The 27375-nt window shown below is 40.1% G+C and overlaps 1 protein-coding gene across 1 annotated transcript; it reads right to left on the reverse strand.

The window, feature by feature from the left end:
* Positions 1-27375, reverse strand: LOC121858740 (short-chain dehydrogenase/reductase family 9C member 7-like). Its single transcript, XM_042355377.1, has 9 exons — positions 27242-27375; positions 20892-21482; positions 14163-14221; positions 13688-13844; positions 12679-12861; positions 3800-3932; positions 3290-3500; positions 2603-2726; positions 1-2441 (listed from the first exon to the last, which is right to left on the reverse strand). The coding sequence occupies exons 2-9, from the start codon at positions 21094-21096 to the stop codon at positions 2275-2277; spliced, it is 1239 nt and encodes a 412-aa protein (XP_042211311.1). The 5' UTR covers positions 21097-21482; positions 27242-27375; the 3' UTR covers positions 1-2274.

The raw sequence follows: 27375 nt of genomic DNA on the forward strand, positions 1-27375 counted from the left end.
TTAAGAAATAATATTTTATTCATAACATTATACCCTGTAATGTTTGCTCCTTACCGGAATCACGATAACTTATTCCTCTCGTCATCAAACACCATCAACACACAATACAGGTACGTACACCAAACACTCATATTCATTAGTCATTTTTTGTAAGCCAGGTAAGGTGTAATTAACCCTGGAGCAATTTTCCCGGTAATACACTGCCAACTGGAATTAATGTGAGGATAATTTGGTCCCTTTGAATACATACATATATACAGAAAATGGGATTCCGAGTATGTATACCTGAATGGTTTGAAATTATTGTGTATATTGTGTATATAAAGATGAAATATATTGGTCCAGTTTACTTCAATATTAGACTAGAAAACAGGAATGTATTTTTAAAGTTGAACTGATGTCCACAAAATAACATGTCTGAGGTTTATAGTATATGTCCTATTGATATGAGAGTTGATTTACTAAGTTCATGTACATATTCGGATTCTTAATTGTTACTTGTAAAATTAACCTCCCTTGTTTAGTTAATAGTTACAATTAACTCTCTTTAGCTGGGTTTAGTATTTTTTAAGACATGTACTTGTAGGTAGTTTTATTAACAAAGGTTGATAAATTGAAAGCTTAAATTATTGTACATTTATATACAACATAAATCACGGTCACTGTACAGGTACACGTTGTTGTGCTTTTAAGTACACTATACAGACACACGTATGGTATAGTGAAGGTAATATACAGACCCGTCTCACTATACAAAGAACACTGTACATAACCATTGTACGTAGACAAACACACACACACACATCACTGTACACCCACACACACCAATGTACACAGACACACATCACTGTACATACAAACAGAGAGTTATACAGACATAGAACACTACACAAACAGCCACAGTTCAGGTAATAAGACACACAGACACCTTAACCAGGTCGTGCGTGTGAGATCATAACGAAGAAGGTCCCTGGGGCCAGATTCTCAAAGATGTATACGATAACTTTTCCTACTAAGTGAAGATCGAAAAGCGCACTTATTTGTTTCACACATCTCTGTATATTTACCGTTTTTATTTCCCTTCACAAAGAATATAATCAAAGTTAATTGAAACCAGAATGAATAAAAAACAAACAAATATACTAGCATCAGTTAATGTAAGAGATAAACTTAACTTGATTCATTTTAGCTCCAGTTAAGGTGTGATGTTAAACGTATCTAGTTAAGTTATCGTTGATGAAACCACTAAGGTTATTTCTTGTGAAGTATTTGTTGTGTTTAAAGTTTGTATCTTACGAATCTTTGAAAATTTGGACTCTCTAGTAAGTGTCCTGGTAAGCATCTCCGATATGTTTGCTCTGGTACAACAGTTCATAGCTATACAAGTAAACAAGACGACGACGTATCTTGTTCCCACTTGAAGGCTCTATGACTCCCTGATATAACGTGTGTACTTAAACTGGTCATGAAGTTTATGATACAATTTTTCTCTCTGGGGATATTTCATTCATGTTTTCTAGTGCAGCTGAACACACAATGAGCTACCACTGGTAAAGGGAATATATGGTCTGACGTAGCAGGTACAGTTAGTTGTAAAAAAAAAATTCCACTGGATTAAACTTTTTGTGTTCTCATATTCAAAAAGACACCACATGAAAAAAAAAGTTCACTGATGTCATTTAGAATTTGAACTTATTCCACTAAGGTGTAATTGTCAGCACTAAAAAAAATACGACGTAGAAATTGCAGTCATTTTGTTTTCTTATATATAAATGGCACCCGTTAATAATGCACACGTGATCTTAGAACAATATATAAGCCTAGATACGGCCGCCAACACTGAATAAAACTGATACTTGCATGACATCACTCTATTAGACCGAAAATGACCTTGAATGGAACAACAACACAGGATAGAATGTAATTAGAACTTGGGGGTCTAGACACTGTCACTATCACTCGATAAAAACAGATGAATTTGAACTTTTAAATTATCTACAGATATCCATAGTTCGGCCTAAAACTTAGAAGTTAAAGTTTTTTTTCTCATGGTATTGGATATTATCTGTACGACCAAAACTTAAGAACTTGAACTTGGAACATCGATCTTGTTCCAGCTTTTGTTTTGATAGAGGGTTTTTATCTGTTTGCCCCAAATCACAGAACTTGAACTTGAATTTGAAGCCCTTGAGCAGAAACTTGAGGCCCTTAAACTTGAACGAACTTGAAGCCTTCCAACTCAATTAGAAAACTTCAGAATTCAAAATCTCCCACTTAGAACTTGAACATAGGCTCGTTTTCCTTGACAGGTGAAGGGGTCATCTCATTCTTGGTCCAGTTTGGCATGGAGAACATTCTGACTAGCCTCTTACCACGGCCTTGGTCACCTGGCCTGATGGTTCGTGGATCCATTAATCTAGGCTTCTTCTTCTTCCTCAGTTCTGGTGGAGAGAGAAGAGAGTTTTTTTAGTATCTTTCAATCTATATACATCCATCCATTCATCCATCCATCCATCCCTCCATCTATCCATCCATCCATCTATCCCTCCATCCATCTATCCCTCCACCCACCCACCCACCTATCTATCTATCTATCTCTCACCTGTGACGTAGGCTGGTGGTGTCTGGGGTTGGCTGCTGAGGAAGAAGTGATCCCTTAGGTTGTCAGGAAGAGAAGAGAGAAGTTTGGCTCTGATCTGTGTGATGACGCTGGGTACATAACGGATCTGTGTGAAGGAGAGAGATGCCTTGTTAATCCACACACTATTTTAACATTATAACCACCAAGGTCTTCTATGTTAAAAATCCACGTATTTGATTTTTGTGGATTTCTTGAATATTATTAGCCCTTCCTTCCTAAGCTGATTTAATTTTTAAGATTAATCCCTTTGTTGTTAATGTTAACCTAATCTAATCTAATTTAACTTAACCTAATATAATCTACTCTAATTTAACTTCACATAACCTAACCTAACCTAACCTAACCTAACCTAACCTAACCTAACCTAACTTAACCTAACCTAACCTAACTCCTCAATGCAGCGTTTGGGTGTTTAAGCATCAGGTGAAATGAGCTGGGGGGGGGGAGGTAATCTTCATGTGATTGGGGGATTTAATTAAGTTGTTCGTTGTCAAGAAAAATCTGATTATTTAACGAGATAGACGAATATTACCTAGAACTTTTACCACCTAGAACCTTTACCACCTAAAACCTTTACCACCTAGAACCTTTACCACCTAGAACCTCTGGCACTAAGGGAGGGATGGTGAGCCTCGAGAAGTACTGTACCTTGGGGTCGTCGCCGGCCACCGCGTCCACCATGTCGTCTATGACCTCCTTGATCTTCTCTGAGGGCTTGGCTCTGTTCAGGTGGCTGGAGATGGTTGTCTTGAAGTCCTTGATGTACTCGTCGCCGTAGGACTTTCTCACATCCTCAGAACACTGGTGCCAGAACCTGTCGAGGGCGTTGTGTATGGGACCCTCCTGGCTGATGGGAGTCCTACCGACCAAAGGGAAAACAAAATATAAGAGGGGATACAGGTGGTTGGGTCTAATCGTGACCACAGAAAAATAATCGTATTTAGAAGATGAAGAATTTATGGAGTTGCCATCGTTAACAGTTAGCGAAGATAATGGAGATAGAGTTGATTTTAAATATCCAATTGTGTTCTGGTCAAGACGGTACTTACATGACGCTATGAAAACGCCTCTAGATAATGGAAATTAATATCAAGGAACTATCTGTAAAAATGGTGGGCCAGCAGGGCGGCTCATAGTGTACGTGGCTCAAGAACTCACCTGTAAAGCGTGGGTTCGACGGTGTGGACAGAGATTCCCCACTTCTGCATCTCCAGTCTAAGGCCGTCGGCGAAGGAGACGGTGGCGTGCTTACTCATGCTGTAGGCGGTGAACCCGGGGAAAGTGTAGCGACCTGACGGGGAGAAGAAAGAGAGAGTCAGACAAGTAATAGCGGCAGAGAAGGTGATGTTAGAATAATGGGGATAATACAACAATAAAGAGGTGTGGGGCGCCGAATGTCTAAGTGGGAACTACAAGTCACTGGCAGGTCGGCAAATACCTGAGTGATCTTTAATTCACACCTGTCTCCTCTCACTCGTAATTAAGAAACCTCTCACCTGGAACGTTGATATTTAATATAGTAATATTTATTAATGCATCACAGTTGACATTCAGTTTAATATTATTTCTATTCGATTAATAGATCATCTGAAGATTAGACACCCAGATTATTTCGTCTGAAGGTCAATTAACCTAACGATAATCATACTTAAATTAACCTCATATAACTTACCCTAACTAACATAACTTAATCTACCCTAACCTAACTTAATCTAATATAACCTACACTTAACACCCCAGGTATAGCGTTAGGATGGGGTGATTAAACTAAAGGTAATCAAAATTAATAGTTTCATCATCAGAGTCAATGACTTCGTTTTTTTTTTCGTGAAAGGAATTATCAGTAAATTGAATCTAATTATAAGAAGTCCTCTCTCTCTCTCCTCCCCTCCCCCCTCTCCCACTTCCCCTCCCCGCCCCGCCCCCACCTCTCCCCCTTACTTTACAATTACAACCTTTTTCTCGCACATGGGGGCTCTCTCTCTCTCTCTCTCTCTCTCTCTCTCTTACAATAAGTTTAACAGCGTCAGCAAGTCACCGGAAACCCAATTTATCTCCGTCATTCTTCCGCTTCCAGTTTTGTGTGGGATGAATCCGGGAGAGAGAGAGAGAGAGAGAGAGAGAGAGAGAGAGTGAATACATTCGCCCTCATCCTCGACTCGTATAAATAGTAAGCAATAATTCGTAAACAATGTGTATTCTGAACCGCTACACTCTATTCACCGCCTCCGTGTAGGTTCATTATACATTCTAAGTTGAATTGGATAAAAAAAATATATATATATATAATTAAAAAGGTAAAATGTGAAGGCTATCGGTGGTTGAAGGTCACAGGTGTGTGTGTGTGTTGTGACCACCATCAAAAAGCCTCGCCCCATTGTAAACAGTAAGTCATCCACATCATCCCTTTGTAAACAAACTTCACTGCCCCGCCCTCCTTGACGTACGTACTTCATACCACAAACTTAAAGACCAAAGCCTTCTAAAAAATGCATAAATCACACCAATAACAATTAACTAAGTATATAACAACTATAACCATTGTACTTCGAACAAATGTGGTGAAATGTTTGTAAATAAGGACGTCTCTCTGTTACAACACCAAACAGAGGACACGACCCTGAACCAAACGAGGCAAGAACGTGATATAGTGATAAGAGTTTATTAAGAAGTGAGACATAATGAGAAATATGTAAAAAATGTGGCTCACTGACATACATACATACAAATTTTGAAAACAATAGATGATACGAGGGGAAATGAAGCAATTGGAGAGAGAGAGAGAGAGATATATGTGTGAGTGTGTTAAATTCGCTGATGTAATTTTTGTGTGTGTTGTGTATGCATGCGTGAGTGGTGTGTGTGTACAAGTGTTTGCTTAACATCAGGGCGTGTTTGGGACCTTCGTGAACATAAAGCCTTGTTCACTTTACCTTGTCATGCCCGAGACTCCATCACACGGCCCCTCCACCCATCTTGTCTCTCTCTCTTTTATAATGTCATTACTTGGCAGAATCGAAGTCTGTTGTGGAGTGAGATTTTATTACACTCGTCATGCGTGGTGGATTACAATGTGTTGAGCCATGTCATCTCCGCCACACCACACCACACCAACTAGATACCATCCTCATGTTCTACCTCCTGTCCCCCAAAGCCTGAAGTAAATAAAAACACGAAACAAAACAAAAATCTCGCGAGGGTTGAAGTAAAAAAAACTCACGAAATAAAATAAAAACAACTTGATATCATTACATGACGACCTGGGAAACCTCATTCACTGTGTTTGTTAGCTCTGATGTTGTATGTTTGGACGCGTGTTATAGTCCACAGTTATGCTACGATTACTGATGAAATTCACAACGACAGGCCTAAAAAAATTTCCAGGGACCACACACACGCAAAGTCAGGGGCCACACATACATAGAGCTATGGGCCATACACACAGAGCCAGGGGTCACAAACACAGAGCCAGGGGCCACACACACAAAGATCCAGGGGCCACACACACATACAGCTAGGAGCCACACATACAGAACCAGGGGCCACACACACACACACAGAGCCAGGGGCCACACTAACAAAGCCAGGGGCTACACACACAGGGCCAGGAGCCACTAGGGAGCGTGAAGGACCGGTTCGGCAGCGGGTGTGAAATCTGCAGGCGACAAAAGCGCCCCCCACCCCACAGACTACGCAGGAGCCGGGGTTGAATACTCTGCAAGTCATTACAGCCAAGGTCAACGGTACCTGATAAGCCTTGCTGGGGGGGCTGAGTGATGAAGGGGGAGAGGGAGCTGAGTGATGATGAAGAGAAGGGGGGGAGAGGAATAAAATATTAATTGATGGTGAGGGGGTGGGGGAGGAGATGGATAGTAAGGAAGGGTGTTGGAGGTAATGCTGATGGAGGAAGGGTAGTGGTGCTGATGGTAACAGTGAGGGAGAGTGGGAGATGGTGGTGACAGTGAGGGAGAGTGGGAGATGGTGGTGACAGTGAGGGAGAGTGGGAGATGGTGGTAATAATGGTTATTGGAGAGATATCCGAATTTTGATGGTTATACTAAGGGTGTTGGTGGTAGTTGTGGTGGCAGTCCTTGATAGTGCCAGTGCCGTGTTAGTATGTCGTGCCACTGATAAACGTGATGATACTACATATAACGGCGCAGCACATAATGGTGAAGATGTTAAGTAATAACTGTGGTATATATGAATGATGAATAAATGTTAAGATAATGAGGAGATAAAGTTTACTCTCATTCATTCATTCATTCATTCATTCCCGGCAGCATAAGTTCAGTTTTGTTTATTTACAATCAATCAACTTATTCGGATGCGTATAAATTGTTTAGACTGTTTGTGTGACTAATTTAACCTTCTGAAAATACAACCATTGTTTATCCATTTACGTAACAACTATTCAATAAGCTTTAAACACATAACTTCTTCGAACTAGTTTATGCCCAGGACAACTACGCATGCCTAGCTAAGTGTAAACAAGTGACTGTCGTGATATTATGAAGTACGCATCGAAGGAATGGAGACTTAGATGTTTTTATTATGATGCAAGAGACACTGGGGGTGATTATATTTCTCCCGTCTTGTGTGGTGACTGCCAGGGGTGGTGTAGGTTTGGTTAGGTTTGGTTAGGTTTGGTTTGGTTTGGTTTGGTTTGGTTAGGTTTGGTTTGGTTTGGTTTGGTTTTATAAGAGTTTATTGACACCCTTGAGAACATTTCTATAATGAGGGAAAGATAAAGGTACATAGTTGGTTGAGATGGTGTATAGTTTGTGAGAATGACTGTAGTGTATCAATATAAAAGTGTTGGTACAGTTTGTTGATGGAGAGGCGGTATAGTATCAGGATATGTTGCAATTTTGTAACTGTTGGGGCGTGTGTGTGTGTGTATGTTGAAACTCGGGAGAAGCATTCATGTATTGAAGTGCACGCGCGCTTGTGTGTGTGTGTGTACGAATGAGTATGTAGAGGATCATTGTTGCATGTCCAAGAATTCATCCATCTATTTACGTCATCTGATTTATAACAGTACACAGTAAAGAAAACCCAGTGAGGGAGATAATGAGAGGATGGTGGAAGTGAGGGAGGAGGAGGGAGGGGAAGTGTAACAACAATCTACAGTAAGAAGCACATAACCTCATTCCATCTATATCACATTACAATACACACAAAGAGTTCTTTCATTTACACCTCCTCATGGATATTTTATCTTTCGTATTTGTCATAGAAAGTGTGTGTGTGTGTATGGCGTCATGGATGTAAGTCTTCGTACACAAGTAAATAATATAAGTTAAAACAGTCACTCAGGTGTGTCCTTACATCACCAGTTAAAACAGTCACTCAGGTGTGTCCTTACATCACCAGTTAAAACAGTCACTCAGGTGTGTCCTTACATCACCAGTTAAAACAGTCACTCAGGTGTGTCCTTACATCACCAGTTAAAACAGTCACTCAGGTGTGTCCTTACATCACCAGTTAAAACAGTCACTCAGGTGTGTCCTTACATCACCAGTTAAAACAGTCACTCAGGTGTGTCCTTACATCACCAGTTAAAACAGTCACTCAGGTGTGTCCTTACATCACCAGTTAAAACAGTCACTCAGGTGTGTCCTTACATCACCAGTTAAAACAGTCACTCAGGTGTGTCCTTACATCACCAGTTAAAACAGTCACTCAGGTGTGTCCTTACATCACCAGTTAAAACAGTCACTCAGGTGTGTCCTTACATCACCAGTTAAAACAGTCACTCAGGTGTGTCCTTACATCACCAGTTAAAACAGTCACTCAGGTGTGTCCTTACATCACCAGTTAAAACAGTCACTCAGGTGTGTCCTTACATCACCAGTTAAAACAGTCACTCAGGTGTGTCCTTACATCACCAGTTAAAACAGTCACTCAGGTGCGTCCTTACATCACCAGTTATATGAAGCACTGCTCCTATAATCCTCTAAGAGTCTGGGGTCTGGATTATAGGAGACCTGAGCACACATCACCGGCCACTTGCTCATAATATTGACCTATAAACACCAGTGATTAGGGGAAACGGACCTAATCCATTGCATTGTGTCGACCAACCTGTATGAAAAGGGCTTACCAGTGTCTTTTACATAACATGTACATTAATCTGAGTGTATCGGCAGGATTTAAAGAGAACTAAAGTCTTTATACTGGGTAAATAAGAGTCGCCATGGTAACTTCCCCAGTTACTATGATATCGGAAGCAAAAGGTCACACGTCTGAGACTTTTGAAAGGGCGCGAACTGGTGCCTCTTTAAAGTTCACTCGAGATTAGTCTGTGGTTACACGTGACTGTTAGATTGCGTGCGTGGGCAGTAACCCGGACTCACGAGACTACAATTTAGACTAGCGTGGGAAGGCTATGGGAACAAGCTTAACGCTAAACACAAGAAAATCACAAACTCAAAATAGAAAAAAAATATATAATCGTTTTTATTTGTATTATTTATACAATCAATAATTTATCATACCTGATTATCATTATTGTTATTATTGTTATCGTTATCAACACACATCATCACGTGACCAGTTATATAGCAAGACGTAGTCCCATTCATCGGTGATAGTAAACAACAGAGGTTCTTACTTGCCGTAAATAATTAACTTGACTCTTAAGTAACTTCTAAGTCCAATTATCATATTTCCTCAACTACTTAATATCAATAATCCTCAAAAGTTTAATAATGATTGTGTTTATTTGTCCCTTGAGTTAATTACAAAATAAAAGATGTTTAGTGTGCGTCAGAGGAGGAGGAAGGGGGGGGTGGTGATAATGAGGTCACTCACTCGGACTACGATGAGTAACACCACGTGACTTCCGGTGTTTGGGTCTTCTATGCACACACACACACACACACAGTACTCCAAGGGATGGGGGTGTTACTTATAATGACCTCCTGTCCAACACCACCTCTCTCTTACTGTTGGGTCGTGTAAGACGCTGCCCCTCTCTCAGGAGTAGTTGTTATGATGACAGAACTATACTGACTATTCTGACGATGATGCTGAACTATACTGAGGTAGGGAGGGAGACAGAGAAGGAGGTATGGGGAAGGGAGGGAGGGAGGCATGGGGGAAGCAAGGAGGGGGGTCAGGGGGTGTCGAATCACTGTCCCTGATGTCTTTAGTATTCTCAGGGAACAAATACCGTCAAGGACACTTACACAGGTAACAGATAAAAGACAAGGGAACAAAAATCACAGGAAAATGACTCGACACTGTATAGAAATTCCATCCATAAGTTCCTTATCTCGAAGGCGGAAGATCCTAAGGCCCAACGCCACCCAACCTTGGCGGACTTATATCAATAGATCGAGGAATTCGGGCGAAGAGAATGTCATACCATAGACCAGGGGGGGGATCCTTTAGGGAGAAGGCTAGGATCTCTATAGCAGTGTTGTATAACTCGGGGTGCTGCGTTGTTAAACAAGTCACGTGTGGGAGGACAGGATGCCGTAGTACATCCTATAGGACTCTGCCATCCCTGCTTCTCTCTCCTTTGATACAAATGGCGTTTCATCTGACAGGGTTAATCAGCTACTAAGGTTTAATTAGTTTCTACACCAGATAGATTTTATAAATAAGCTTTTCAGATGTTTTAGTCACCGTGGCTGAGGAAGGTCTTACTCTTCAACACCAATATACTGTATTGTATCTTCCCCTCCCCCACATTTTTAATATTATCTCCTTGGCTCTTGTTCCCAATACAAACCTCCTCTCGTCCCGTCGATGTTGTTTTAATAGGAGTAAGTTATTTTATCTCTCTATCTTTATCTCTACCTAAAAAAACCATTCCTGCTTCTCCCTCCTGCATAAAACACTACTTACTAATACGTAATAATATTCTGGCTTATCCATCGTCCATCTAGAGATTAAGTAAAACTCTATAATTATGAAGGACTGTTCTTTCCGTCCCTCCTAAAGGGATTGTATTACCTGGCTGTCAACACCTGGGTCATTGAGATCGTTCTCTGTATCTCTCTTGCAATATGCCAGATGGTCACTCGCACCCTGGCTGTCGCGGGTAATTTACATATTATTTAAGTATGATTTTATTTGTATCTCATAAACGGATGATTCGAATGGGCGTTTCCTCGACGTATTTTTACACTTTTAACATAAATTTATCGTTTATAGAGAAGATTAGATCAACATTATAGTTTAATTTCTTTCACTTTTATTCAACATAAACCAGTAGATAAGACATACAGAATTTTAAACCAAGGTAATATACGATACAGGAGTCTTATCTGTGAAGGGATACAACAAACAGCTGTATGATCTGTTTTAGTAACAAATAAATTACTTCTGATCTTGAACAATGAAATCGATCCATTTTATTTTATGGTTTTGTCCCATAAATATTGATCCAGTTAACAATACTGTAAACCAAGTGGCAGCATCTCCGGGCTCTGGTAGGGGATAATCTACGTGGTTAAAGTGATGATAACTGTGGGAGCTACTTAGAGCATCCTGTAGCTTCATAGTACTGACCTTGGCTGATACACTGTCTCTTAATGTGCAGATAACGAGAGGAAAAGCAATGGAAGATGTAAAATAATAATATGGAAAAATTAAAATGGGAAAAAATATAAAATAAATATGAAAAACATGATGAGGGTCTCGTGTCCTGTCATAAACCCGAAGGTGTTCGAGTCACTCAGCTCACGACAAACTAATGGTGTAAAAACAAAGTCGAATTCCAGCAAGACGACCATAGCTTAGAATCCTACAGCATCTGGCGTAAGACCTCGGGTTAGGTTAGGTTTCAAAACTCGGGTTCCTGGTGATTTATAAAGTTGTTCTTCCTCCCAGCTGCCGGTGACAGCTCGCATCGTGATACAGTTGAGTCACAAGGTAATTTCAATGTCATTTGGCGGCTATCTTCTCTTAGCTCGCGATAAACAGTGTGGTGTGTCTTGCAGAACGTAGATAAACGTAATCTTATGGTTCCTCGAGTCTCTTGGTTCACTGGTTCATTCTCAGCGAGTTAAGTTCTCTTGGGCGACGACAACTGATGGTGGTGAAATGGTATCGAAACTGCCCTGAACTTTTAATAACAATACATGCAAAAGGAAACGCTATCGCATGAGCCTCCACTGTCAAGTGGAAGTGGTCGACGCTCACTCAGTGGAAATAGGGAAGTTTTTCGGGGAAGTGAATCAACCAGTGACGAGGTTGGCGGAGCTGCCAACACTTGTTGACTTTTAAGGCTCGAGTTACAGTGAACACGATAAGAGACGCGGTGACGTTTGGTGGACATTTGTGTAACTACTGGTTCTTATGAGGACTTGTATTTACATAAGAGATAAGACCATGTTTGTACTGTACCTATTATGTTTTACCAGAGGAGACGAACAGTTGTTTACGTAGAGATAAGTACGAATTATTCTGGATATATATTACGGAGGATATACACCCGTTTTGTTGTTTTATAAACAGAGATGAACTCATAACTAGTTTCGAGTAACGCTGAGAGACCCACCACACGACCACATCTTTACACTCGTTCTTGCCAGACGTCCTTCACTCGGAAATTAGGGCGGTAGGAGAGTGGGGGAGACGGCGAGAGGAAAACAAACAACCAAGGTAAAAACCCCAGAAAAAACAACAACAATTAAAGTGGATCAGTTTTGACATAAGTATAATGGTATCATAGTCACACATAGTGACCAGAAGCGGGCATAACAAGGTTAAACATAACTTAAATTACAAGAAATTCACCAGCTCGGGAAGCTTCAAGTAGAACCTTCCCCTTGAACTTCCTGGGTCTTGGACTTTCAAGATCTTAAGCTTACAAACCTTCGGACTTGCATGCTCTTGGAATTGTTGTCCTATGCACGAAGGTTCTTGGACTTGTGAGCCTTTGGGTTCACAAAGCCTTGCACTTACGATCTTTTCCTATGGACTTATGTCCTCAAAAGGCTTCCCAACCCTTCAACGAATTGACGCTGACGAAACATCTTCAAAACATGATCAAAAGCAGAGGAACTTTCCACGAAACTCACCAGCGAGGGAAGCGACGAGGACGACCCTGCCCTTGGACTCACGGAGGAGGGGCATGAATTCCTTGGTGACGCGGATGGGACCCAGGGAGTTGACCTCGTAGACACGGCGGAACTCAGAGATAGGACACCACTCTATCTCTGTGAAGGCCGCGATACCTGCGTTGTTGACTACCGCCCACAGACCTGCAGGGGCGAGGAGGAGAAATGGGTTACGGCAAAATAATAGGTAACTGTACTTGTATAATAACAGTGGTTGTTCGAGGTGGTGGTAGGATGATAACAGGTGATTATGGTAGTAGCATGATAACAGATAGTGGTAGAAGGCGTTAGTTAGGTCCAGCGTTCAGTATCAGATAACAATAAGACACAGGTCACATGAACACACGAGACACTGTGAGAAAATAGATGGACTAAAACAACCAGTAAACAATATATCTTAGTCGTAGTTCTCAAGAGCCCGGAAGCCCTAGTGAGAATGGTGTCGTGACATGGCGTGACAAGAGAGACTTAAGTGTAAATCGATAGTCATAAATAACAGGGAAAATAGGAATACATGGATGAATAACTATAATTCATAACTATATTACATTTTTATTGTATTTATGTATTTATGAACGAATATATATATATATACACGTCATCTAGCACACCAGATGACGCCTCTCACACTTATTACTTATATAGTTTACATATTACTGCACTGTCTTAAGATGTAAATGAAAAAGAGAGTTGAAAATTTACTTATCCAGAAGACAAATAAAAGACAGACAGACAGACAGACAGACAGACAGACAGACACTCACACACACACACACACACACACACACACTCACACACACGGCCAAGAACTTTCACATATGTTCTTTCTCACACAATCTCTTTCTCTCCCACACACTCACTTTACTAGCCCAAACAGGAACCCCCCCCCTCTCAACCACCCCTCCTCTCTATCATCCACCTCCCCCCCCCACCACTCCCCCTCCAAGTCCAACCTCTCCAATCTACGTACTCAGGTCCTCGCCAAGGTCGTTCTCGATGGTTTTGTAAGCTGCTCGCACCTCGTCGTCCTTGGTCACGTCCACGCTCAACACCTTAAGCTTCGCCGATGCCTCCTGCTGCAGCAAGCAAGCGCCTTCACCATTCGGCAGCAGACAGCCCGCGTATACCTGAAGAGACGATGAAGGATAGATTAGATGCAGTCTATTACCGCCTCACGTCACCTTCCGACACTTAGTATTTATTATTATTATTATTATTATTATTATTATTATTATTATTTATTTATTTATTAAAACCTAATATTGGGTTGTTTTAATTGATATTTACTATAATATTCTATTTTTAGGTTTGTATATCTTGTATAATCTAATATTAATTCTTAAAATAAGGGAGATAATAATTTATAACTCAAACAACCAGTCAGAAGAAACGTTAACAGAGATGTCTACCGCAACTGGAAAAAACAAAAACAATCCCACACTTACCTTAAAACCCATCTTGTCGAGCCTGACCGCAAGGAGTCGACCGAACCCGGTGTCACAGCCTGTGAACAAAGACGAGAAACTGGTTAGGGAAACACACGAATGAACAGTTGTCGATGGTTGATTTTTTGATGACATTTCATACTCTATACTTCGTTCTCTCTCTCTCTCTCTCTCGTTAACGTTACTATATAACCAACTAGAGAGCATTTTTATTTGTTTTCGTCACGTGTTCGTCATTCATAAAAATATCTTGCTATTAAAGGTGACTTCTTGTCCTTGTTCATGTGCACTGTTTGTTTCCTAAAAGGATCTTCTTGCCTTTTAAGAATTCTAAAGGTCAAGGATAAGGTCACTGCCCGGACGCTACTCTATACTAAAGTCCGGCAGGATGGTAGATACTGACATTATCCCGCCACCTCAGACACGGCGCCAGGATGAGATTTGTCTAGGAAGATTAGCTTTGAATTTTGTTGTTGTTTTTTCTTCGCCATATTCCCAGTTAGGTTAGGTTAGGTTAGGTTAGGTTAGGTTAGGTTAGGTTAGGTTAAGTGAGAATATCATTATTAATCTAAATCCGCCATATTGTTTTTAATTTGTGTAAAAGTAAGGAAATATAAATAATGTTACCTTACGAAAAAGTCTTATAAAATTCCATAAATTATATAAAACACGACAGCAGTTCATTTGGGTGCCAGCAAGACAAGATATAGTTTCTCTGACGGCACACGCGACCAACTTAACCCAACCTAACCTTAACTAAAGTCTAAATTATTCTCATTTGGTTGTGTTATGTAGATTAGGGTTTGGTCCGCGGATTCTGTAGGATATTATTTAGTGCCGTATAGTCTGACCCAAAATTTAAACAAGAGAGAGAGAGACCGCTTGAACCTTATATAGAGACAATTTTAACAGTGTTTTGAATATAGTTTATGATAATTTTTCCCTCTTTCTCTAACGTCGGGTTTATATGACATTAAAACGATTATACTAAACCTAGAGTTATGGCATATTTGTGTAAACCTTCATTTTATATATTTTTGTTGTTACCCAATCACGATTTCCCGTTAATATTTGTAACTTAGTAACCGTCAGTATTTTACAGTACATATCTTTCGTGATTTTCCCTGTTTACGTCGTGACATTCTGAGTTTTTGTTATTTTTTGGGGGAGTACTGAGTAAACAGACACACACACACACGCCTCATATTCAGGATGTTACGTTGCTTCACGACACTAGGCGAGAACATTAGTGAAGGAGACGACACTACTTACTGAGAGGATTTTTTTTTATTTAAGTTAACTTAAAAAAAAATGGTGTTCATTTTCCAGTTCACAAAAGTCCCTGATTTTTATCTCTTGCTGTCAGTCATGTTCCTGGAGATGGTGTGTGTGTGTGTGTGTGTGTGTGTGTGTGTGTGTGTGTGTGTGTGTGTGTGTGTGTGTGTGTGTGTGTGTCACCTATCTGTTTTCGTTTGTAAGATCATCTCCATCACACCTCCTCCAACGTTATCAAGGTGACTGACATATCCTCTTTTTCACTAACTCGGTATTTTGATGTTTTAATACCGGTTGGGCATTCCCAAGTGCCCATAATCAACTGACCTAAGTGGTTTAAGCCGCCGGGTCGTGACGTAGAAGGGTACAATGACATCATAGAGGTGACGTCAGAGCGGAAGTGCGCGTCTCAGCCAACCAAATACAACCAGTGTCCCTCGAATGCCCTAGACTCTTTCACCGGGTGTTTTAAAATATGCGATTTACTCAAGTCTTGACCTTTTGTTTACCACTTGAGGCTTTATTTATTTATTTATATGCATCAACAAGGGCGAGAAATATATACTCATTTTTTGTGGTTATTTGAGCGGCTGAAGTGGTTGAAGAGGCTGAAGGATGACGTCAAAGAGATATATTTTCGCCAGTTCCGCCACGAAGATCTTGGTGGATCTGAATGAATGCTGATTTACGATAGAAGTAGTTGTAAATGATTTCGTGAGTTGGGTGTGGATGGGGGGGGTGTGGATGGGGGTGTGGATGACGGTGTGTGTGGGTGTGGATGGCGGCGAAGAGGAAGAACGGAGGGAGGGAGGGAGGGAGAAAAGAGAAAGAATCAAGATGGAGAGGAAGATTGTTGCAAGTGGAAGTTAGGGAAGAAGAAATAAAGAAGAAGAACTGGGATTTAGGGAGAGAGGGAGGAAGGGGAATAAGGAGGAGAAGAAGGATGTTGTTTTCATCTTACCTAAGGATATCTAGAAATGTTGAATACGTTTTCCAGGTGAAATCATAGGCCCGTGTGTGCGTGTTCTTAGGAGGTATGTGTTGGGAGGTGTGTGTGTGTGTGTGTGTGTAGCATTGTTAGCAGTTCTTTTTACTGGCCCATTGGTGATGTTTGCGTGTGGTTTTGATGATGATGTAGCTTATGTGAAGGTCATGAGTGTGTGTGTGTGTGTGTGTGTGTGTGTGGGGAGTGGGGGGCTATGTAGTACCAAGGAATCTGTAGAGTTTATTTAGTGCTCCTCTGGCGTGAAGAAACGTCATAGTTTATTTTTTTTTAGTTTGATCCCGTCATATAGGACTAGTTTTGAGCGAGTCATAATTTTAACGCTGGCAAATGACTGCTATGACAGGCGGTTGTTGATGAATGACCTAAGTCCCTACCTCTCTTATGTGTCCCAAAGGTTCATGAGCTTATCTTTAGCACTTGACCGTAAGTCGTTAAAATACCACCCAAATTAAACTTCACTAGTATGTCAAGTGGCCTTATGGTCGAGTTGAGGGATTCATTGGTGTGGTTGTTGTAGGGATGGGGGATAGGTTATACTACACCACTACTCTCCAATACACCCCTATGACACTACACCACATCATACTAAAACAACACTACACTATACACACCCCCCCCCCTACACCCACACCACACCACACCATACGAGTATAAACCAGAAAGTATCACCTCTCCTCCTCTCACACACACTCTTAAGTGGTGTGAGTTTGTGGGACCTCAAGTGTCTCTCCTGGTGATTTAAGTCGACGTTAATGGCATTATAATGACGTCCAGCTCACGTTGTCTTACCCTGTTGTGATGGTGTTTATGTGACGTCTTCGCTATACTTACTCTTTCTTCAAATTTGGGTTCATATAATGTCTTTGTTATTTGTTGTGTGATGTGTTATGGTGTGTTGGTAAGTGACTGTGATGTATTGGCAGGTGACAGTGATGTATTGGGAAGTGATGTGGGTGTAGGTATGGTGAACGATAGAGGACGTGTGTAGTGAGGTGTAGGATGGGTGTGGAATGTGATGGTAGACTGGTGGTGGTGGTGGTGAAGGCTGACAGAAAGGAGTGGAATGAAATCCGATGAAAAATCAGAAGAAAAACAAATACAGGAAAACTTAAATAACTTTTTAGTATGGACTGAAAAATGACACATGTAATTTAATGTGGAAAAGTGAACAGCTTAAAGGCTAGGAAATGGAAACAGAGGAACTATCTATCAGCTGAATAACGCAGATACAGTGGAATCCGATTGTGAGAAAGATTTAAGGTTAATGATAAGTAAGAACCTAAAAAGAAGTCATTATTGTGTTTATATTCGAAGTAAGGCTGACAAAGTATAGACTGGGGTTCATATCTAAAAGCTTTAAACTATATCTCGCGTATGTGCGGATTATGCGGTTCAGTTTTAAGGTCACCGTATTATAGAATAGAACAAGTTACCAAACACACATCCTTAACTCGAAATCACTTGGAAGCTTCTGGAGGGTACCATCTTAAGAGTACCATTTTTCAGCATATATAATTTTAATTTCTATAGAACAATAAACATTTTGTGGCAATTTGATTCATTTTAAACCAAACTAACAATTATATATAGTCATTTCTATGGTGTTATGATATGTAGGATAGCATATTATATAAGTCCCATTCACCTTTATGTCTCTGTTAGGTTAGGTTAAGAGATAAACATATCTTATCAACAGGTGGCTAATGTTACTGTTTTATCAGTCACATAAAACTGTCTTCTCCTTGTATTTTACCAACTCGATAAGCCTCGTGGTTTGAGGTCGTGTTCGGGTAATGTTTGAGGTCGTGTTTGGGTAATGTTTGAGGTCGTGTTTGGGTAATGTTTGAGGTCGTGTTTGGGTAATGTTTGAGGTCGTGTTTGGGTAATGTTTGAGGTCGTGTTTGGGTAATGTTTGAGGTCGTGTTTGGGTAATGTTTGAGGTCGTGTTTGGGTAATGTTTGAGGTCGTGATTGTGACCGTATTTAAGGTCGTGTTTGAGGTCATGTTTCAAGTCGTATTTAAGGTCGCGTTAAAGGTCGTATTTGAGGAAGTATTTAATACCGTGTTTGAGGGCGTATTTATGATCGCGTTGGTCGTGCTTAAGGTCGCGTTTAAGGTCATTTTAGGATGTTTAATCATCAGGTAAAATAATCGAAAATTTCTTCGAGAAAGGCTATATACCTGTGTAAAGGCTATATACCTGTGTAAAGGCTATGGAAAATAGAGATCTTTAAAAAAATATGACTTTAAAACTTAAGAAATATCGAGAAATACAATGGAAAAAACTGTTAATGTATGAATTTAAAATGAAGGTTGGTGAAGAAGATGACGTGTTTGTAAGTAGTAATTTATAACGAAAGTAGAGGCGTCATCACCTCACCATAGATGTGTGTCAGTACCGTGCACATCTACTTACAACATGAGATCATAAACTGAACAAAGCATTAAGTCAATATTCATTCTACTTCGTACAAACAACAAATGGCCCAATTATCATAGATTATAATTAATAATGCCGACAATGTTTACATGCCCAAAGATATCCCACCTGCGCGTGTCCTCAACTAGCTGGCGCGTAACTAGGGACGTCGACACTAGGCCTATCTCCCTCTTTGTGGCTTATCACTATCCTGACGCCAATCCTGTTTGTCTCTGTGACCTTCTGTACATCAATGTTACGTAAACAGTAAAAAAGAAAATACTGTGTATATCGGTGTACATACTGATAATATTGCCGATGTGTATATCTTAAGAGATAAGCTTCTTTGGGTCTATACAACCATGTCCATAGTATGAGTTTACTGTATTTGTGATAGAAAGAAAAATTTATGTACATTTGTCTCGCTAGGGTTGGTAGGAGTGATTGTGAGACGTATCCTACCTATTATGGAAGGTCTAATTTAGTTATTTCATTCAAAATATAAAATTAGTTTGTTGCATTATGACTGGTGAATATCAGTATGCCTCATGGGCCTTTATCAAAAACCTTCGTTCGTGGTGTCATTTTAATTCGCACAGAAATTGTAAAGATACTTTTTTTTTACTGAGTGAACGTATATACAGGTACCTATAATATTTGTTTAAACTATAATCATATAATAGTTATATATAATGATGCTACAACCATGTATATTCCTTATGTTAATCTATATATAATCCGTATAAAATATATATAAAGTATTATGAAGAGCGCTTATAACACTTGTTTATATAATACTGTACTTCTTTATATAATGTCCATAAGTTGGTGGTCCTGTTATAAGACGTCAGATGATGAAACACCCAAATACTGTCCCATACAATAAAAACTCTCTATTATAATTATATTTCCAATGTATCCACAAATACGTTCATAAATACTTTAACATATATTATTATCTTAAAACTCCAGAGGAATATTTGGTCCTCTCATGAACTCGAAGCCATCCGAAAATAGTCATGATCTGACTAAAATTTACTATTTGACGGCCATTTTTGTTTTTGTTAATATTCAAAAGCGTCGCCCATACCTGGTAGGCCGCTGGGGGTAGAGCGCGCACTTGTATTTTCGAGGTTTGGAAGTGTCTTGCGATATATATTGTTTTTTTTAGTTTTATCTATTTACAAGTAGGATGTTTTGCCTGTGTGTGTGTGTGTGTAAACTAAAACTTACGAATTACCTGACAGAATATAGAGAAATTTGGGTCTTGGTCGAGGAAATCTTAGTTTATATCAAGAATGTGTGTCAACGACCTTGTTATTGGATTTCCCCGGGAGTACTGCCGTCACCGGTGATGTCGTTTTGTTTACCTTAACCAATTGACACAGTGGAGTTTGGAGCTAAGGGGGAGGGATGTCCTTAGGGAGCTAGGGGAGTTTTTGTACGTGTAAGTTTCTATATACCTTTGTGTGTGTGTGTGTGTGTGACTGGGGAACTTTGTAAGCTTCACAGGTTGTATCAAGGTAAGGAGAAACGTGTTTGGGATGGGGGGGGGGGGAGAATGGGGGAAAAAATTGAGGAATATCCCCGAGAAGGAAAAAATTGAGGGATATCCCCGAGAATTATGATCTCTCGTGACGTCACATGTAGCCTGGGAGAGGGGATTGGGGGAATGCATCCTAGAATTCCACCGCCAGTTACGTGACTTCCTCCCCTAAGCCTTAGAATCTCTTCATCAGAATATCTAAACAAATGTCACGGGGGAACCTGCAAGATCTCTCCTGAAAGAAAAAAAATCCTAATTCACTGTGGCTTAGAATCTATCTCCATTAACCGTTTAGCGGGCAAAGTGCAGCATCCCTTAGTGATTTTATTCGGGTAACGCCCAACGATTTTATTCAGCTAAGGGGATCCCTTGTCCTATAAAGGGTTAAGAGCAACAAAGTTCGTTTAGGAGCTGCAGAGAGATAAAAAAAACTCAAGATACAAACTATGACGAAGTGAACAAACATCATGTGTAGATACTCACCCGTGATGAAGATGGCTTTTCCAGTGGGGTCGATGCACGTCCTTCTCATGGCGTTCTTGGCTGCCTTCATAACCCAGTCTGCTATGTGTGCAGCCATGAGACCTAACGCCAGACAGGACACCGCCCATGACCGCTGTGACACCACCAGTAGCGCTGCCCACGCCAGTACCCACGCCCCCACCATGTGGTAAAATCTCATACTCATGATGAAGCCCCTACTACGAGGTTATTCTGTCGAAGCTCTGCAGGTCACCCGGCAAAGTAAGGGCGACTATTGGGGTTCCTCAGGTGTGACGTAGGTGGTATAGGAGGTATTCAGGTGTGACGTGGGTGGCGTAGGGATTCCTTAGGTGACATAAAAGTTCTCAACAGTACTTCCCCATTCAGGATATCTTGGCTTGCGGGATGTTTTGGCCGTAGATCTTTACCCACAGGAGAACTTCACCGCGAGAAACACTTTGCCTTCATCAACAGTGTATCCTCACTTGTAAGCCAACTCCTATCCATTCAAGGTCAGGTCTTCTGGATGCCGGAGTGTGCGGCACTAGGGAGTGTGTTCAGACATACCACTAGAGAGATCCACAGCTAATCCTGTAACACAAGAACAGTCCATTAAAAAAGTAAACGATGTAAGACAATGTTTCTTATATACTATATTTCACCGTAAGATTAAACTAACCCATCCTATTCCCCCAGGTAGCGTTTGGGCATTTAATCACCTGGTGAAAAAGCTTAGGAGAATCTTTGTGATCCTTTAACAGGTACATACTACAATATACAAACACGGATATCTTCTACACGTAACTACACTCACTTAGCATTCTTACACACTCATATACACAGATTTCTCACTTAGAAAACATAACTCAGCAACCCAGAATTAACATTTGGTAACGAAAGACTTACTACAATTCTCACAGCATGTCCACCGGATAGCTATCAAGATAAGCCTCGGACCCGCCCAATGAACTCACTGTATCAAACGTTTGTGTTTCAGTACACTTGTAGTACACCGACGACAGTGACAAGGATGACGACACTGTGCATCATTACCAGAACCGTAGTATTATTCTGAGATGTCAAGGACTGCCTGTTGTCATCTATGAAACAACTTTGAGATGTGAACTGGACTGACATCACGTAGGTGGAGAGTGACCGTCAAAACACTGTTCTAGTTACAGCTTTCAGAAATAAAGGATGAGAGGGTCACGTAGGTCTCCCTGGCAGTGCGGATTCAACCCACACAGAGGACTGAAAGATGAACCCTTCGATAGACATGAAGACAACGTGATCGGCACTGCACTCGACCGCCTTCATATCCTCATTGGTATAGTTAAGATGTCTATTCAAAACTGGTTCAACTGGGTCATCTCGGGCGTGAACCAGCAACCCTTTGGACATGCGAGGAGTATTGTACCCCTTCATAGAGAGGGGGGGGGGAGGGGTTAAGAGTGGAGCCTAATATCTGTTATCAGGTGTTATCATAGCGAAGGTGCGTGATGCCATGATCTCGTGACTCACTGGTATACGCAAGGCAATGAAAAAAGTTAATTCTTAGATTACTAACTTGTGAAGCTCTTGTTAGGTAATACCCGATCACGTGGATATACTGTTACGACAGTCTGAGTAATATAAGAGTACACAGCAACCCACACTCGCTGGTGTATAACAAGCTATGGATTTTGAAGGGTTCTTATGTTACTGTATAACCTCACCGCCTGGAGATGTTGGCTAAGACACACGACTCTTGTGTCAAGTTAAGCATTGTTAAGGGAATAACTACCACGCGGATGTTTTATAGATGCCAGACTTGAAACAGGGCGAAAAAAAAATATAAATCACAGGTAAAAGCAGAAAATATTAACCTAGGTGTTACTGACGATGCGTAGAGTACATTAAAAATCGGGATGATGTTTGAGATTCAGTGTGAACTATCAAGTCGTCTTCCACTGATACCCAGGACCCATGTGTTTATGGTTATACAGCAGCCAACCTTCACGGAGGTCGTAAACAGACCATGCACCAGAATGCTGTATACGTCTTGCGCACACCACAACACTTGGCTTTCAACGATTAATTGAAGTGATTCATTTAGTAACCTAACAAGGAAACAAATCATTATCATATTATAAGATCAGGTAATTTTTTTTTAAGAAATTACCAATGACTGATAAAAAGGGAAAATAATTAAATTGCGTAACAACGAGAAACATGAGAGCACGAGTGGCCTGTAAACATCAAAAGCTCCATCCTTAATGTAAGTGTTCAGTGCCCATTATTATTTGTTCCGTGTTAAAATCTCCTTCTTTAGTATAAACATTTCTTGTCTCTCACTTGTTCGCCGTGTTCACCATTCAGTAAGTTAGTAAACTGAGTCGAGTAATAAGCCTTCAGTGTCCCGTGTGAGAGTGATAGTCAACTGAGTGTCCAATCCTTATGGCATTTATTTACTCTCTATGTGCACCAGGACAATGTTATTCTCTGTGAGGGACCCACCACGTGATGCTTCTTGACTAGCTTATTATAATCAGTGTATTCCTCGCCTTGGCTTCACAATGAGAGGAATCGAAGGAAGGTTATTTAGTCGACCTTGATCAGAGACTCTCCCAGGGGTACACCAGGATGATGTAATGAATGAGGAAGGGGTAATTCGTGCCACTGATGAACCAATCGAACCTTCGTCCTACTTACACTCCCGGTCGCATTGTCCTGTAGCAATCGCCTCGTTCCAATTATTCCAAGGACAGTTTCGATCCCGCTGACCTAGATTAAAGAACGATCATTTTATCAATAGAACTTCTCAGATCATTTCGTGGACTGTTTTGACCCAATCACACGAACAATTTGTGACCTTTAATGCTTCGCTTCCTTTTTCCCGTGTAGCCACCAGGGAACTCGAAAAATCAACATAATTATTGAAAACCACAAAAACACAGAATTCTCATGTCAATAAAATGCTGTTTAGTGTCTAAGTTTCGGATTAGCTAATTTACCTGAGGATTAAGCACTCTAATGCTACCTGGTGGGGTTAGGTTAGTGTGGTCAGGTTAGGTTAGGTTAGTGTGGTCAGGTTAGGTTAGGTTAGTGTGGTCAATCTTTTAGGTGAAATAAGCTGGGGAGACTAATCTTCAGATGATTTCAAGTTTCTTTTCAAGTCAAGCTTTTTTTAGAGGACTTAAGCGTACCACATCATACGTGCGCCTCCTGATGGTACAAGGGACGCATCTTAGTCCAATTATGAAGACTGAAAGTGAGATGTATGTTGTCAGTAATGGTGCCGGGGAATATATGACCCAAGACTCGAGTAATTTTCTTAGTTATCTTAGGCAAAGTGGCGGAGCTGTGTTGGGGTACAGGTTCTGGGGTAGAGGAGTATACCTTTATTTTTAACCCTATGGAATATGGGCGTGGTGAGTGTGTGATGTTTGCAGGTGTGGGTGTGATGTTTGCAGGTGTGGGTGTGATGTTTGCAGGTGTGGGCGTGATGATTGCAGGTGTGGGCGTAAGAAAGTGTAAGAGGGAAGGACAACAATTGAGCCTTATGAATATTACACGAGGGAACAATAATTACAGAACGTGAGAACATAAAAATAGAATAATGTTTACAGAAAAAATGAAGAGCTGTGTCGCCCACGAAGTTAGTTATCTAGGTGTTATGTCACCTTGACTGTTTTATCTGTGAGTACTGGACCTCCGTTACATCGCCTCCTCCTAACACTCACTGTACAATAAGAGAGGTGTTGCTGGGACGACTTCTACACGTAAACAAACACCTTATAGGATAGCCATGGTCGATATCATTGTTTATATTCAATCAGCATTACCTCGCTATTCTACCTTCTGAAGAGTTGAACATTACGTGGTTAGTATTACATTGAATATAATGCATAGTCCTTAACGCTATTTTCTGTGATGTGTTATTTAAGATTTCATGTCACATTTCTTATAAATTTAGCAAAAACTGTTTCGTTTATATAAATCTGGATGTTTTTTGTGTGTGTGCTTTTGTTTAGGTCATTTAGAAGTTTTCGTTATTTTCTGTTCGGTAATTATCTACGTAAGAAAAGTGAAGGAGGTATTATTTGTGGTCCCCAGAGGCATTGACGGCATATGACCTTAGCTGTTCCGTCGCCAGGGTTGTAATTACCACAATCCATCCCCAGAGGCACTCAGGAGGTAAGCGTCACTGGTGCTTTACCGCATCTAAAATGATCACAGTATCAACCCACTTAAAACACAACACGTTTAACATACTCCTGAGGATAAAAGAAATAAATCAGGTAGAGAGTTTAAATTTTCTGTACAGAGCTGTGTTGTTGCTTTAAACGCTGCAGCTACCACTGTTCCAGAAGTCAGTTTTTACGTTTGACACTGACATTTAAAACGAATGAAAGATAAATTATAATGTTTCCTTTTTTTTATACTGTTTCATTAAGCAATATTTTGTTGCTACAATGATCCTTTAATCAAGAGGGGTTCCTAGTTTGTTCATTAGACAGTACTGTAACTGTATTTAGAGAAAACTTTCCTTTCTCGTTAGTGTTTGAGCTGCTTCAACAGCCAGGGCATTTAAGCTAAGTAACTATGTCAGTATTTACACAACACAATAATTAGTTAAAATTAGGACAATGTTTTGCAATATTCACTGGAGTATATACATTCTTGAACCATTATACAGTCGGAGAGTTTTTTTTTTTGCTCTGTCCAACATGTTTGAGGTGTAACACTGACATTTAGCTTCATATATATGTAATAAAGTTATTGTAAAGGATGACGTTACGATGATGTCACCGGTAAAAATAACCTGGCGACGATAAAAGGTGATTTTCATGACTTTTGTGTACATTTGCGTCTTTTCTGTGTGAGTTCCAATGTGTGTAATATCTTCACTGCAAATCGAACTGAATTTATTAGAGAAAAGTGACTTAGAATTCATTTTAACATCACCTTTACATTTAGGAATAGGTATATTTTTTTTTCTGAGGGCGTGTTTCTCTAAGCTCCTTCTTTTATTTCTAAAATATAATTAAACTTTAACCTAACCTAACCCTGCATCGTGTATCATCATGAACTATTATTTCCCGCCGACTAACAAAAAATTAAATCACATATGAAATTCTGATAATTTTCCTCAATTCACAAAATAACTACTCATTAACATGTCTGCCCATTTGAGGAAGGTCATTGGCTATCGTCTAAGACAACTTCTTCCTCAGCAAACAAGAATAATCGTAAAACAATATTCTGCCCCATTTACTGTGACTGTGGTGACAAGTTGCAACACATACCTATGAAGGCTGACGAGTTGCTAGGCTGCAAATGTCAGCTCCAGAACGCAACGCTATACGCAACCCTTGACATCACCTCGTAACGTCTGGACGAGTTATTATGATTTACAACAAAATAATTTGATAATATATTTGAAAACACTTTGAATTACGGTCTAGTAGTAGTGGTTAATTTTTATGATTATGTTTAATGCGTTTTATTGGTTTAATATTCAAAGTAAATAGTTGTTGAAGTAATTATTATTCAGGTTCATTGTAAGTAATAGATGACGATAAATAATCACTTCAAGAACATTTAACTATAATAAATGAGGAAAACCACAGTACTGTTTACATAAATGTTATAGCCCCTGCTGCCAGAATACATTCCAGAGTATTATCGTTACGTAATAGATAATAGTAACTCGCCCACACTTGAGTTACTGGCCTCAACTATACGAGTTTCACGTCTTACTTTCCATATTACAACTTTTATTAGTTTGGTGACAGCAGTAGAGGCAAAAGTCGTTCTTTTAGTATTTCTATTTAAGACTTTTAAACACGGAACAATTTCTTCATAAAATATCAATTATCAGAATCTATTCGTCATATAGATTTGATATATTAAAACTGAACATTTGATTTCTGTTAAAGGTTTAATAAAAATTTCTAGCCTTGTTATTTGATATTTATCGAATCCGCTTTTTTCGTTGTTGTAAAGGAATGACCCTGTAGATGTCTTAATTACCAACACACCAACATATGTAACGAGGGAGGCAATGTCCTACTGCAGGAAAACTAAGTCGTATTGATAAGCTAAAGATTATTCTTGTGCGTCACATAGTCAAGATGAACTCCTCTAACAACATACTGTATTAAGTTTTCGTTAAATAGGCCTATTCATCTAGGTTACAGACGCACTGTATCCCAACTGTTGTAGTAAAATTCAAAGCTAAATAAATATTATAACGTAAAACATATACCGTGTTTCAGTCCTTCTTCAGTGACATACATATCACAAGGATATCATCAGCACTACATACACACACCAAGACTCTGGTGAAGATAACGAGGCTGCAGTACCTGAGCGTGTTGCTGGTTGAGTAGAGTGAGGCAGAGAGTGAGAGAGACGCGTCAACCACGGAGTTCGGGCAAAGACTGGGGAACGCTAGCTGGCAACCCTAGTATTTTGTTCCCTCCCTCTATCTTGTTGACGG

This window comes from Homarus americanus, unplaced genomic scaffold (genome assembly GCF_018991925.1).
Source record: "Homarus americanus isolate GMGI-L3 unplaced genomic scaffold, GMGI_Hamer_2.0 scaffold74, whole genome shotgun sequence".
NCBI lineage: Eukaryota > Metazoa > Arthropoda > Malacostraca > Decapoda > Nephropidae > Homarus > Homarus americanus.

What these genes read in the sequence shown, in the direction of transcription:
- LOC121858740 (XM_042355377.1), bottom strand. Translation starts at nt 21,096, where the DNA reads ATGAGTATGAGATTTTACCACATGGTGGGGGCGTGGGTACTGGCGTGG. An exon ending in GTCGAACCCACGCTTTACAG is followed by an intron (nt 3,501 to 3,799) that starts GTGAGTTCTTGA and finishes TTTGGTCGGTAG; the next exon opens with GACTCCCATCAGCCAGGAGG. An exon ending in TGGCCGGCGACGACCCCAAG is followed by an intron (nt 2,727 to 3,289) that starts GTACAGTACTTC and finishes TCCTTCACACAG; the next exon opens with ATCCGTTATGTACCCAGCGT.